Raw genomic sequence first — 12101 nt, 5'->3', positions numbered from 1 at the left:
TGGGCTCGGCCTCGTCCAAGACACTTGCGTGTGGATTACAAGGCCTACCCTGCTCCTCGTGCCTAGGCCCGGTAGGTGTAACACCCTCGACCGGGGGTCGGTAGAGCTGCGTTTAGGCGCTCCCTCGGACGCATTGCCGGTATTGGGGCATAGACCCTCGGCCATAGTGCCGGTAAAAGAGCAGAGCCCCTCGGGTGTAGAGCCTTCCGGTCCCTCAACACTGCACCGGGAAGATCTGAGGATCCCTCAACCAGAAAGCCGGTAGCTGAAGCAGCCTTGGTGCACGTGCCAGTAGAAGGACCAGACTGGTCCCTCCCGCGCGAAAGAGTCCCTGGGAAGGAGTCTCCCTTGCGGGGTGCAATGGAGAATATCAGCCCTACCTTGGGCCTGGTTCGATGCTTCACGAAGTTCTTGAGATCCTCTGGAGGCGACCTCTGGAAGGGCTCCCTCCACCTGGCTAGTCCTTCGAGGATAGTGAGTCACACGCCGAACATGATTGCCAACCGTGGTCTGTGCCAATGCAACGTAGGCAGAGGGTGTGGGGGGGGGGAGTCTGAAGTTGGGAAGAGCCAGTTGCCGGATGGACACCTGCTGAACCCTGTAGAAGTCGACATGCGCTGGGGAGGAGCGTGACGCCTGTGGACTGAGTACCTGAATGATGGATGAGACAAAAAAGACAAAGAGAAGGAGTATCCGTGCGTGGAATTACATGGCCGAAGCCAAACTCTGGAGCGCTGGTGAATTCGGCCCGTTCTTTTCAATGCGGAAAAGGGGACTGAGGTGTGGTGCCGGTGCGCAGAGTCAGGGCAGCGCATGCATCCTGGGCCGCTGTCATGATTCCTGCCCCTCATGTCCCCAGCCATCCAAGATGTCAGGCTGGAGCCAGGCAACGATCACCTACATGGCCCTCAAGGGTCTCTCCATCCCTCCAAAGACCCACTTGGAGTCAGACTTGGCGCTTGTGGCACCAGACTCACTCACTCCCATAGGATAACATTGGGGATTGGACTTGTAGTGCTTTGATGGGGACAAGATGGATGCCCCCACATATTTCGGTTCCCAGAACTGCATATGCAGTCTAGTCTTTTGGGTGTGGTTCAGCCCAGAGACACCTGGGATACCCAGAGACTATTTAAGCCACGCCCAAGCTGAGAAACATGCTTTGTGTTTTCTGCACCTGCAGCGTGACACTCACCGTGTTCGGATCAGTCTCCAGTAGGCCTGCATCTTTCTTCTGCGCTCAGCTCCTGCAAGAACAAGAACACCATTAGGAACAGCCTTACCTTGTGGCGCTTCTGCCCATCATTCATCGCTTCTTCTGTTCTGCAGGCATCTTCAACGGTGTCATTCTCATCCCGGCACGCCGCTTCCTAAGGAAAAGGGAAAAGAACAGAAAAAAGGCATTAGTAAGAATTCAGCAAATCTTTGCTTATTTTTAAAGACTGTACAAGCTTCAAACGCTTACCTGAATCCCAGCCACTCTGGGGGAACTCTGTCTCTGGAACTTCTCATCCAGCTGCAAGAGGGAAAAGACCCTCCAGGATAGCGTGGAAACATCTAGAGGCGCTGCATACCGCGCTTCTTCACCGCATTTCTTCTTCATAACCGGCATCCACGCTGAAAACGTCGCGGCACCTAAAAGACACAGAAAAATAACTAATTTCAATACAAATACAAAGGGGTTGCATCACGCTCTCACCTTCAGCGCTACTCATCTCAGCAGCACGTCGCCATCCCCAGACGCTAGCCATCATCTAAGGAAGGAAAGGAACGAAGTTGGAGAACGGTTCAAAAGACTCATTATACTTACCTGTCGGACTCTTGCCAGGGAATTAACTAGGCAGCAGCGAGCCCGCATCAATCTAACGCGCCCCTGCGCTGAAAGCAGGACGGAGAGCACACTTTCCAAGAAAACAAGGCCCAGTCTCCAGTCGAGTAGACTCCAGGGAAGGGTTTGAGGTTGTAAGAGGCCAGAACAGGCTGAGTGACGTCCCTGTGGATACCAGGTGAGCGTTACAGCCGCACCCCGGCACACCTCTAAATTTAAAGGGGAAGAAGGTTTTTTTCTGGTGAAAAAGGACCCGTCTCCCGTCCCTTGGAAGGGACGCCCATACAGTATGGTGGAACGGGGACGGGACGTAACGGTAAAGGAGAGAATATAAACCCGCCTGGAGAGACTGACATGGCTGGCATACGTGCAGCAGGCTGGAGAGGTGCCTGCGAGAAGGACGCTGTGTGTTGCAGAAGAGACACCGGGGCCTGAGCTGGCCACAAGAAGGTCGAGACACCTGCAGTCCCATGTGCTGTGTGTCCACAGCCAGAGATGTAGGACACGGAGGGCTCCAGACTGCCGCTGTCCACTGCAGCAAGGTTCGAAGGTGGCGAGCGCTGCTCACCAGAGCTCCCAAAAAGCACAAGTGGAGCGAGAAAAAGCCAAACGGGAGAACGAAGATGAACAGAGGAGTGGCCGCACACCGATGAGTGTAAGCAAGGTAACGCTCATACCAGTACTCTGAAGGGGCTGAAAGGGGGTGTATGAAAATGCTGAACGAACTGAAACTTGTAATAGTTGGGTTTGGAGCCTGAATTGAGCCTGAATTGAGGATATTTTGAATAACGAACAAGCTGCAAAGTAATGCAACCTATATTATTGAATAGCGAACCAAAGGAAAGATCAGAAAAGTATATGGAAATACCACACGAGTGAAAAGCAAAGTGATGAGCACTAAAGAACAAAGTGAAAGCAACTAATGAGCATTTATGAACAGATGGGCATTACTGGACAATGTGAAAGTAAGGTGGTGGAAACGGATGAACACCACATTGTGTGAAATACACATTGGGATAAAGTCAAGAGACTGCCAAGTAGAAAACAGAATTGAATGTTGACGAATGACACGGGTTTAGCGAGAGAAAACCTGTGTATTGGTGAGAAAGCCTAAAGAGAACATATAAGCATAGCAAAGTGGTAAGGGTTATCGATTGTGTGACCTGTAATGGGTGGACTGAGTGGTCTGACAAATGCACCTAGACCGCGTGACCCCTACTTGGAAACAACCAAGGAAAGCCAAGATAGAGAAGTTGTTTTGTATTGGAAGTGCTGAAGTGATTGAAGAAGAGCAATCTATATGACTATTTAAACGCCTAAATAGTTACAAAGTTGAACTGGAAATTGTCATTGAAAACCAAGGGATTTTAACTAATTGGAGTTTTGAAGCTGGAAGAGCTGACTTCTTGGGGAAGGGAACCCCGAGACTTTGTGGACTGTGTTTAACTCCCTGGGAAGGAAACTCCGAGGCCTTTTGCAACTGTTTTGAACTTGGGGAAGGGGAAGCTGTAAAGCCAGCCAAGAGTTGGAAGAAGCTCAGAACTTTATTTGGAACTATTTCTTTTGTTGCTGCCATTCCTACACATTCACCCTCATTACAAGTCCTACGGAAACCGTGCCGGAAAAACCGTCGGGTAGCTGCCGGACCCATAATTATTTACCGGCACCTGACTTGCCAGAATAACTGGGGAATTGCAGCCCCGATGGTCTGGTAAGTCAGGCGCTGGTAAAATGTTGATCCCCATCCCCTCCATGGGCATGGGGACCACGGAAGCACCAGCACTGTTAATAACTGTGCTGGCGCTTCTGTGAAAGTCTGCTGGCGGGTGCCAGACCTAAGCTTACCGGCACCATTGTTCCCGGACTGGCAAACTTGTAATGAGGGCCATTGTATATCTTTTAGTTGTGAGGGCAAGTATAAGTTTTGGACATAAACAGACTTTTGAGTTGAACTTAATGATGACTAATCCTTAGTTTCTTTAGGTATGGAAGTTCCACCTTAGTATGGGGCAAGTTAGGCCTTACTCCATCCTGACATTTAAGAGAAATAAAACGTTTTATTTAGAAAAGTGAATCTGTTCCTGTGTATCACTTCATGATGCCTTCACAATTTGCACGTATACCCTTCCCTGGATAACTGACTTTTGAGGGCCCCTTCCCCAGTACAGGCATCAAGGGCTTTGAACAGGGTCTTAGAGCTGGCATTCTCTTTCGGCTCGTCAATCAACTGGAGGAAGTACAGTCTCAAACCCTCCCGGCACTACTCTTTCATCAGTTATATGTGTGATAACAGGCTTGGAAAGGCCTTCACATTACAGAACAAGATAAAGTCCAATCTCCCAGTTGTGCGACTGATTTAAGAACTCTTCTTACGGTGCTGATGTTCCAGAGACTCTTGGGCCTCATGTGTTCTGGTGGTATCCCATGCCTTACCCTGCATTCAGCGGAATCAACTTCCACTGGTCCGTCTCTGGAAGCATGATGTCCAGCCCCAGTGGACCTTCATACCAGTCTCAATGAATATGCAGAAGGAGCTTGTCTGGTGATCCCAGGTATCCAGTCTTTCAGTGGGAGCCTGCTTCCACGGCCCAGACCTCTCTATCGGTCACACTCCTGCGGGGTGGGGTGCCACCTTGTGTTTATTTGCAGATCCACAACCTGTGGACGCCGCAGAAGCTGCATATAAAAATATTCAAGATGGAGGCGATGTGGATAGCCCTTCAAACCTTTTCTGCATGGCCACTGCATCCTGACCATGTTAAGAACGTTTTTATTTAAACAAACAAAAGGATTGCCTTTACATCAGGAATGAAGGCCACAAATGCAATTTGAGAGATGTTCCAGAATATTCTACAATCAGGCTTTACGGACACCACAACACTTGATTATCGTAAACACATTATTCTAAATATCAAAAAGAAAATCACACAAAATGACACCCTGTATGGTAAATTTAGCATACAAACAAAAAACATCACAAGTAAATGTGTTCAACCCTTCACTCTGGCTCATTCATATCTCAATCGTGCACAACCAGCAAACCAAAGGTTAAAAGGATTTTTGCCGATTTTGCAAATTCACCAGAAGTATTTAATTTTGCAGGATTCACAAATTTCCTCTTAATACAATCTGTGGAACACTTTGTAGGGTCACTTGGCCTCTTTGACTGAAGTCGCATCGGTCGACTAAGACATAAGATTTAACCCAGTCTTCCTCAGCGTCTTAAACAATATATCCTCATCCCAGGGGTCAACATTTGATTTCCTGAAGCAGGAGTTGCAAGTAGCTGGTGAAGTGTGGGCAAAGTGACTTTCAGTCAGCAGAGGGCAATGTGAGAAACCTGAAGTTGTCTCACCCGCTAGTCCCTGGAGACCTGTCATCCAGTTGACCAGGAAACGGCCATCGCTATTGGATCCAGTTCCTAGGGGGTGGACCAGTGGGGGAGGATCACCTGGATGGGGGGGGGTCTTTGGGGAGTGGAAGTGGGCCACCCACGGGTGTGACGTGGTACCCCCTTTCTAATAACACCTTTCCCCATCCTACCCCGTAGCATATTTAGAAGCTCAACCACCACCCCCTCCCCCTTTCAACACGAACACCTTCTTACATCGTGAAAGACAGTGGACTAACACCAGAGCCGTTTACCCGACATGTTCAAACACAAGGGTCAGGCAGAGTCAGGTAATTGACAAGAACTACACACACCTGACAGCCCTTTCCCTTCCCCACATGGATAAAAGGCAGACCACAAGAGCATATATTGAGCAAGGTGAACCGCATGAGCAGCTATTCCAGGACGGCAGTTTAAAAGGAGGAGAAAGGTGACAAGAACTAGAAGACGATAAGGAAGTGCCCTGGCCTTTTCCGACCCGGACTGGTGGTCACAAACTCAGCGCTGCTAGGAGGTCAGCATACTGTGATTGCACCAGCTCTCCAAAGGTACCTAAAGTGGTGGAACCATAGAGAAAACCTTGTCCAGAGGGCAACGCCGTGACAACCACACCACCAGGAGATGCTCATTACAGATGCATCCCTAACAGGCTGGGGAGGGCATTTGAGAAGAAATACAGTTGAATATCAATGTTGCTCATGGGGTCTTTTTAATGTGCGACTTCAGAAAGGGGGAAAATGGCATTGAACCAAAAGTCCATATACAATACGTTCCATGTAATGTCTCATTCCTACTGACATTACTTCTGCTAAGCTGTCTCTGAAATCTAGCCTCTAGCGTCCAAAGAACTGTATTTGTGCTTCTTCAAAGGCAAGGTTGTCTTGAACACAAACCAGCATTTTGTGGACATACCTCCATGTGAACTCAGCAAAATGCTTCTTCACCAAAAGAAATCACCCTACACTGCCTGGACATGAAACGGGCATTAAAATATTACATAGACAGGATGAAAGATTTTTGCCAATCTACACAACTGTTCATCACCTTTGGACCTGCCACAAAGGGAAAGGGAATTCGAAGCAGGGGTTTTAGAGATGCATTACATCAGCAATACCTTTGTGCCATGCGAAGGCAAACCGACCTTCACAATAGAGCACACGCCTACTCTATTAAGGTAGTGGATACGTCAACAGCACAACGTTTTTCTCCTCGGCTGTTGACACACATTTGCCAAGCCTTATTGTTTGCATGCACAAGCAAGAACAGAAGCTGTTGTGGGGCTAGCAGTGCTGCAGCTCCTGTTTCAATAAGGTGAGCCTTTACTACCTACTGCATACACTACACACAGGTGAATGTGGAGACACTGCTTTTCAATCTATTCAAAGCATGTGAATCTATGAAAGATCTAATGCTGGAGAAGGAAGACGTTGCTTACCTGTGAGTAACTCCAGTTCTCCAGCATTGGTATCTTAAATATATTCACATGCAACCTCTTCCAACCCCAGTAAAAGCTCTATTATGCACTTTTCCAGGTTGGAATCGGAACGTGGCCTCGAGGGGTGGAGATGAGCACTCAATGTCCCATTGGCTGGGATCAGTAGGACCGTAAACAAGGTGGATAGGCTACAAAATGCTTTTTCATTGGAACTATGAAGTAGGAAATGCGTAACAGAGGATCCCAGCCTGACAACCAGGAATATTCAAAGCATGTGAATCTATAAAAGATACCAATGTTAGAGAACTGGAGTTACCGGTAGGCAACTTACTCCTTCCCTCTATCACCCCAGATTAGAACTTTTTCTATGGTCCCTCGATTATTTTGGTACCCTATATCTTGATGTCTGCAGTTTGCGTATTCTGTATCTGTAGTGCACACACCTTCCCCTTGTTGTAGGTGCACCTTGTTCATATCATATTATGTACACAGAATGTATGTTACTGTAGTATGCTCACACCTAGTCCTTTTGTTGTGCACACTCTGTCCTGGGGTTGTGATATGCACACTTCCTGTGCTTTGATCCATAGCATGCACACAATGTACTTCTGTTTTAGTGTTGCACACTTGTACTTCTAGTATGCTCATGTGTCTTTGCTTTTGCCTGTTGTATGCCGGCTCCCTGGTCTTTTTGGGTGCTATATGCCTGCACCCTGTCCTTACGCTCACCTACATTTTTTCTATCCACAGGTGTTTTGTTTGCACAGACTTCTAGCTCTTCCTCTTCTGCGCCCCCTTCCAGTTACAGTAAAGGGAGCAGCAATCGTGTCATCAGTGGGGGCAGCGGAGCACAGCCTCCCCCCGGACCACCGGTAGCACAGACCGCCACGCCCAGCAACCCATCGCCCTAAGGGGCAGCTCCCTTTTTTTGTCAAGAAAGGGGAAGTTCGGGGGGGGGGGGTGAATATTCTTCGCACAGCTGACGCCAAAAAAGAAAGAAAAATTCACTTGAATTTAACTGTCTCAGGTTTTTTTGTAAAGTTCTAGAGATAAATAGGATAACTGAAGCTGTACAGGGGATTGCCTATGTAGGACCTCTGAGCCAGTGAGCTTTTTTTTTATAAGAGAAATGTTTTTATTTGTTATTAATGTTGGCTTTTGTCTTGCATTGACATCAAAACCATTTACCTCACTTTAACACACTTGCACTGTTATGGATACCTGTCCACACACGCAGATGAACAGACCCTTGACAACAGGATTCTACCATTACATGACGCCTAAAGTTAGACGCAGACATTTTTAAAGGATTTTCTTTTCAAATCTTTGTATAAATATCCTTAAGTATATGGAATTTTCCAAGATGTTATGTAAATAGCTTATATTATTCTCAAAAAGAAAGTCAGAGCTCAAAAATAATTATAATTAAATTTATATGTGTAGATCTGTATAACAATATATAGATATATGATCTGTGCTTTTTTCAGGGACACTTAGCTTTTGTTTTGCTTTTTTAGAGATGGAAACTCCAGGGATCAATGGGGCAGGATTGCTGCTGTGAATGGGGTAGTTGTGGGATTCTTTTATGGACCGGAATTTATTTTTTTTGCTTGGGCATGTTAAATATGCAGATTTATGTGGAATTATGTTAGAGAGGTTGGAAGCCTGTGACATTGCAAAGTCCCTTTTTTCTTTTACTCCAACACCTTTAGTTGGAGCAGTTTATCGAATCTGATCCTCCTCCTCCAGTCGTGGCCCCAGCCGGGGAGACCCTGTTTTACTGCACCTAACGAGCGCCTGTTTTAGCTATGGTCTGTGTGGAAATCACCCCACCTTCCCCATAAGCAACGTGCCCCACTTCAGGGTCCCCTATTATTATTGAAATGTTGGACTCCCTCTTATGTTGCACCCTCTGTCCTGTGGGATGGTTGGGGGAGAGAGTGTTGCTTGTGCCTTAGTCCCTGGGAGAAAGTGGTGGTCCGATGCTTGCAATGCAAATACCTGCCAGAAATGAAGGTGAGAACGTTACGATACAGCTCTCTGGATGTTGTCTGCGATGTCACAGAACTGTAGACTGTAAAGGATACTGCAGAATCTCTTGTAGTTTATAGACTGTTGGAGTGAAGCAGTTACTGGAAGCCCTCGGGGAGGTCTTGTAATGCTGGAGAAGGGCCCTCGCCTGCACCAATATTTATTTCTCTTTGGCTAATGTACCGTGGTTGTACAATAAGCATGTGTATATTAGCCCATTAGATTCAGGTTGCTGTGTGTTTTGAAGGTAAGACAATCCTGCACAGGCCTCTGCATCCGTGTAGAGCCTTGGGTTTCAGGCGACAGTCGTTGCTCTGGACCTTGCTTGCTGGAGATCAATAGATGACCTTTGGGTGGTTGCCACTTAACTCACTTGTGAGTCTCATCTAGTATAACTTAGTTTTTGACGCTTGTTCGGAAAATAATGAAATTGGAGCTGTTAATCATACTGAATAGTCCCACTGAATAGAGGTTGCCCTCTTTCTCAGAGTGTGTCGTCTTTGAATCACCTGGCCATCAATTAGTCAGCTGCTCATGAAAGGGAAGAGTTTTTTAATGGGCCGCTGTTGTAGGGTTCTGTAAATCTATGGGGGTCCAGCCTGTTTGGGCCCATTTATTTCACAAAACCTGTGTCCGGTGTAATTCCTGGCAAGATACTCACTTGTGCTGTTGAATTTAATGTTCGATCTGTTAGAAAACCAAAACCTGAATTGTTGAAGTTAACTCAAAGTCCAAGGGATGGAACATTCAGCTGGGCTCAGAAGGCAAATCTGAGTAGCAGATTATTGCCTATAGGGTCCTGGCCATAGGTCTTAAATGCCAATGGTATGTAGTCTGACATGGAGTTGCAGTAGAAGGACTTTAGCCGATTCAGGAGAAAATGGCTATGGACATGCCTTATGGTGTTGGGTGTCTGGTGCATGATGATCTTTGGGTACGCATTAGATAATGTTTTTGCCCAATTCTTGCTCTTTTGTGGCTCGAAGCTTTTGGGTTTAAGGTCTAAAACAATGAAGTCCACTTCAGTCGTTCTGCCTGCGCTAATCCATATTCCACTTCACTCGAACTTCAGTTTTAGAAACAAAAAAGATTTTTTTAAAAGACATTCCTGCGTTTGGGAAGAGCCCCAGTAGAGCTACTCGACTAGCTGAATTAAAGTCCATTTCCTCCAGTGCTGCAGAAAATTGCTCTTGAGCAATGTTTTGGTGACCCCTCGCAGACTGGTATGGCTGTCCTCCTCAGGCAACTTCATCCGTGTAGCTTGCTCTGCATGAATTCTGACTGGATAAGTCTGCCCTGTGGGGCAATTCTTGCATTCACATGCCCTACGATCTACGTGACTTTGGGTTTGTCTAGTGTTTCTTCCAGTGACGATCCCATGTCCCGCAAGTATCCAAGGTCTTTTTATCAGGTGTAGTTACATTTGTAATCTCGCTTTAAGCCAGTGTTTGAGAATGAGGTAGTTCTATTCATAGAGGTTATTGGGGCAGCACAAACTGTGCTTGATAAGTGGTCCCTGTGGGGGAGTGAGGAGTTACTCCATACACAATTATTATTGCTCTAAACGCAGCGCTAATTCATCAAATTCTTATATTCTCCCACTCCTGCTAAGAACATTATTAACCCACTGCTGCCCCTTCCTCTTGTTTTTCTTCAACGTTCCCCTCAACTTTGGCTTCCAGGTTAACTCTGACTCTTTGGCGTTTTTTTCTCCGCACTCAACATTCTGGTCCCTTTCCCACTTCCTGGCTTTAGATCTGCCTCTCCCAGATCTACCGGCGCTCTCTGCATCCTCACCAACTCATGCCAACTCACTTTTCGCACCTATCTGTATCATTTAACATTATAATTTACAATGATTTAACCAACCCCAGTATAAGTCACCTATACCCTCAATATCTGACTGTTTTTCCGGCAAGTCCTGAGTAAAATCAATGAAGCAAACCGGGAAAACAAGTAAACCAAATCCTTCCCCACCCCTGAAATCCCCCAAAATGCACCCCCCTCTTGGCACATGCCCAGTGTCGTTCTGAACCACTTGTTTTTACCTCTTAGTTACATCTCTATTTTCTGCTCTTAAATTCCATTTTACTCAGCACTCAATAGAAAATGCCCTGTGTAGTGCGGGTTGTTTTGTTTTAGATTTCCGGGATCCCACAATTTCAGCGGAAGGCCTATTCATGGCCTTATATTTTCAAGACCAGGTCTTGTGGCCTTCTGCATTACCCATGGCTTACACATGTATTTCTTCTCAGAGTTTCTTGACCTTCGTCATGGTACTTCTAACCCTTCCCTGTGACTTCCAGGGTGAAGGGAGCAGCCTTCATGCGAGGTGGCCAAGGAGATTCCAAGATTGCGATAATACCTCTAAGTGGAGGCTGCTTTTATTCTGATGCCTTGTAGTGTGACACCGGAGGTGTTCAATAGTTAGATGTGATGGTATCTTACCCTCAGGAGAATCTGTCCTTCATGTTATCAGAGGATATGGTTGGACACGTGATCTTTGGTGCGCTTTCCGGGGTGAAGGGTATGCAGTGAAGGTGAGATACTGAGGATAGGATTGAATAGAGCAGTCCCTGCGATGGAGAACTTGGCGCTGGACGCTAAGTGGGTGCATTTTATGCAGTTGGCAGGCAGTACCTACTAGCCGTAGGCATTCCCTTGTTTTTTTGAGAACCCTCTCCCCATGTTAAATAGTAGAAACTATACATAGTACAAATTACAGAAAGTTCACACTCTGTTTGCAGAGATCCTGGGCCTTGTGAGCTCCACCGCACTGAGGCAGTAGGGAAAGCCTGCTGTGTTGCACTCTTACCTGTGATCCAATGTATACGAAGAGTGCACTGTTTCTGCAGTGGACTATCACTCTGCATTAACCTCCCTCTTTTTGCTACCCTTGATCCAAACACCCCCTTTAGTGGCACTTTTACGAAATGGTCTGGTGGCGGCATTGTGCCAAGAATGCTGTCCCTACCGATTATACTAATGGAGGCTTTGTTTGTCGCACACATGCTCCAAACTGAAGTGTAGTAGCTGCCCATCCAACAGGACTCCTCCTTGCCACTGTACCCACCCGTATTAGGTAAATGCGTCGCTTCTGAACTGGTGATGAGTGTTAACACCTTCTCTAAGGCCCCACCATTGACCACTTGCCCCTGCAGTGATGCTTTCCCTCAGTATCCCTTGATCTGTTTTGGATATTGGTGCAGTCCATGGTGTAACCCAGCCCTTTCCCCAGACCCTTACTGGTAACCGATGTGTACCCTGCTTACAATATCCCCAGCACACATGTACTGGGATGTACTCCTGCAGTCCTGTGCTGTCTTTCCCCCACCTATCCGATTAGTTGCCTGAGCGCAGTCCTGACTGGGAACGTCGCCAGCACACTTCTACTGACCCAGCCTCGTCTGCCACAC

General features: G+C 46.9%; 1 protein-coding gene across 5 annotated transcripts in view; it reads left to right on the top strand.

The window, feature by feature from the left end:
- Nucleotides 1–7684, top strand: part of ARID3A (AT-rich interaction domain 3A) — a 650673-nt gene extending 642989 nt beyond the window's left edge. For 4 of the 5 annotated variants that reach the window (XM_069647537.1, XM_069647554.1, XM_069647528.1 and 1 more), the window contains one exon: nucleotides 7405–7683. In XM_069647537.1, the coding sequence (XP_069503638.1) occupies nucleotides 7405–7565 (161 nt within the window). In that variant the 3' untranslated portion in view covers nucleotides 7566–7683. Of the gene's footprint in view, nucleotides 1–7404 lie in introns of all 5 variants that reach the window. The other variant, XM_069647564.1, reaches the window with a different exon arrangement.
- The last annotated feature ends 4417 nt before the right edge of the window (nucleotides 7685–12101 follow it).

Source organism: Ambystoma mexicanum, chromosome 1p (assembly GCF_040938575.1).
Source record: "Ambystoma mexicanum isolate Mex_15411 chromosome 1p, UKY_AmexF1_1, whole genome shotgun sequence".
Classification (NCBI taxonomy): domain Eukaryota; kingdom Metazoa; phylum Chordata; class Amphibia; order Caudata; family Ambystomatidae; genus Ambystoma; species Ambystoma mexicanum.
Note: the sequence above shows the minus strand (reverse complement) of the source record. Positions and strands in the feature narration are given on the sequence as shown.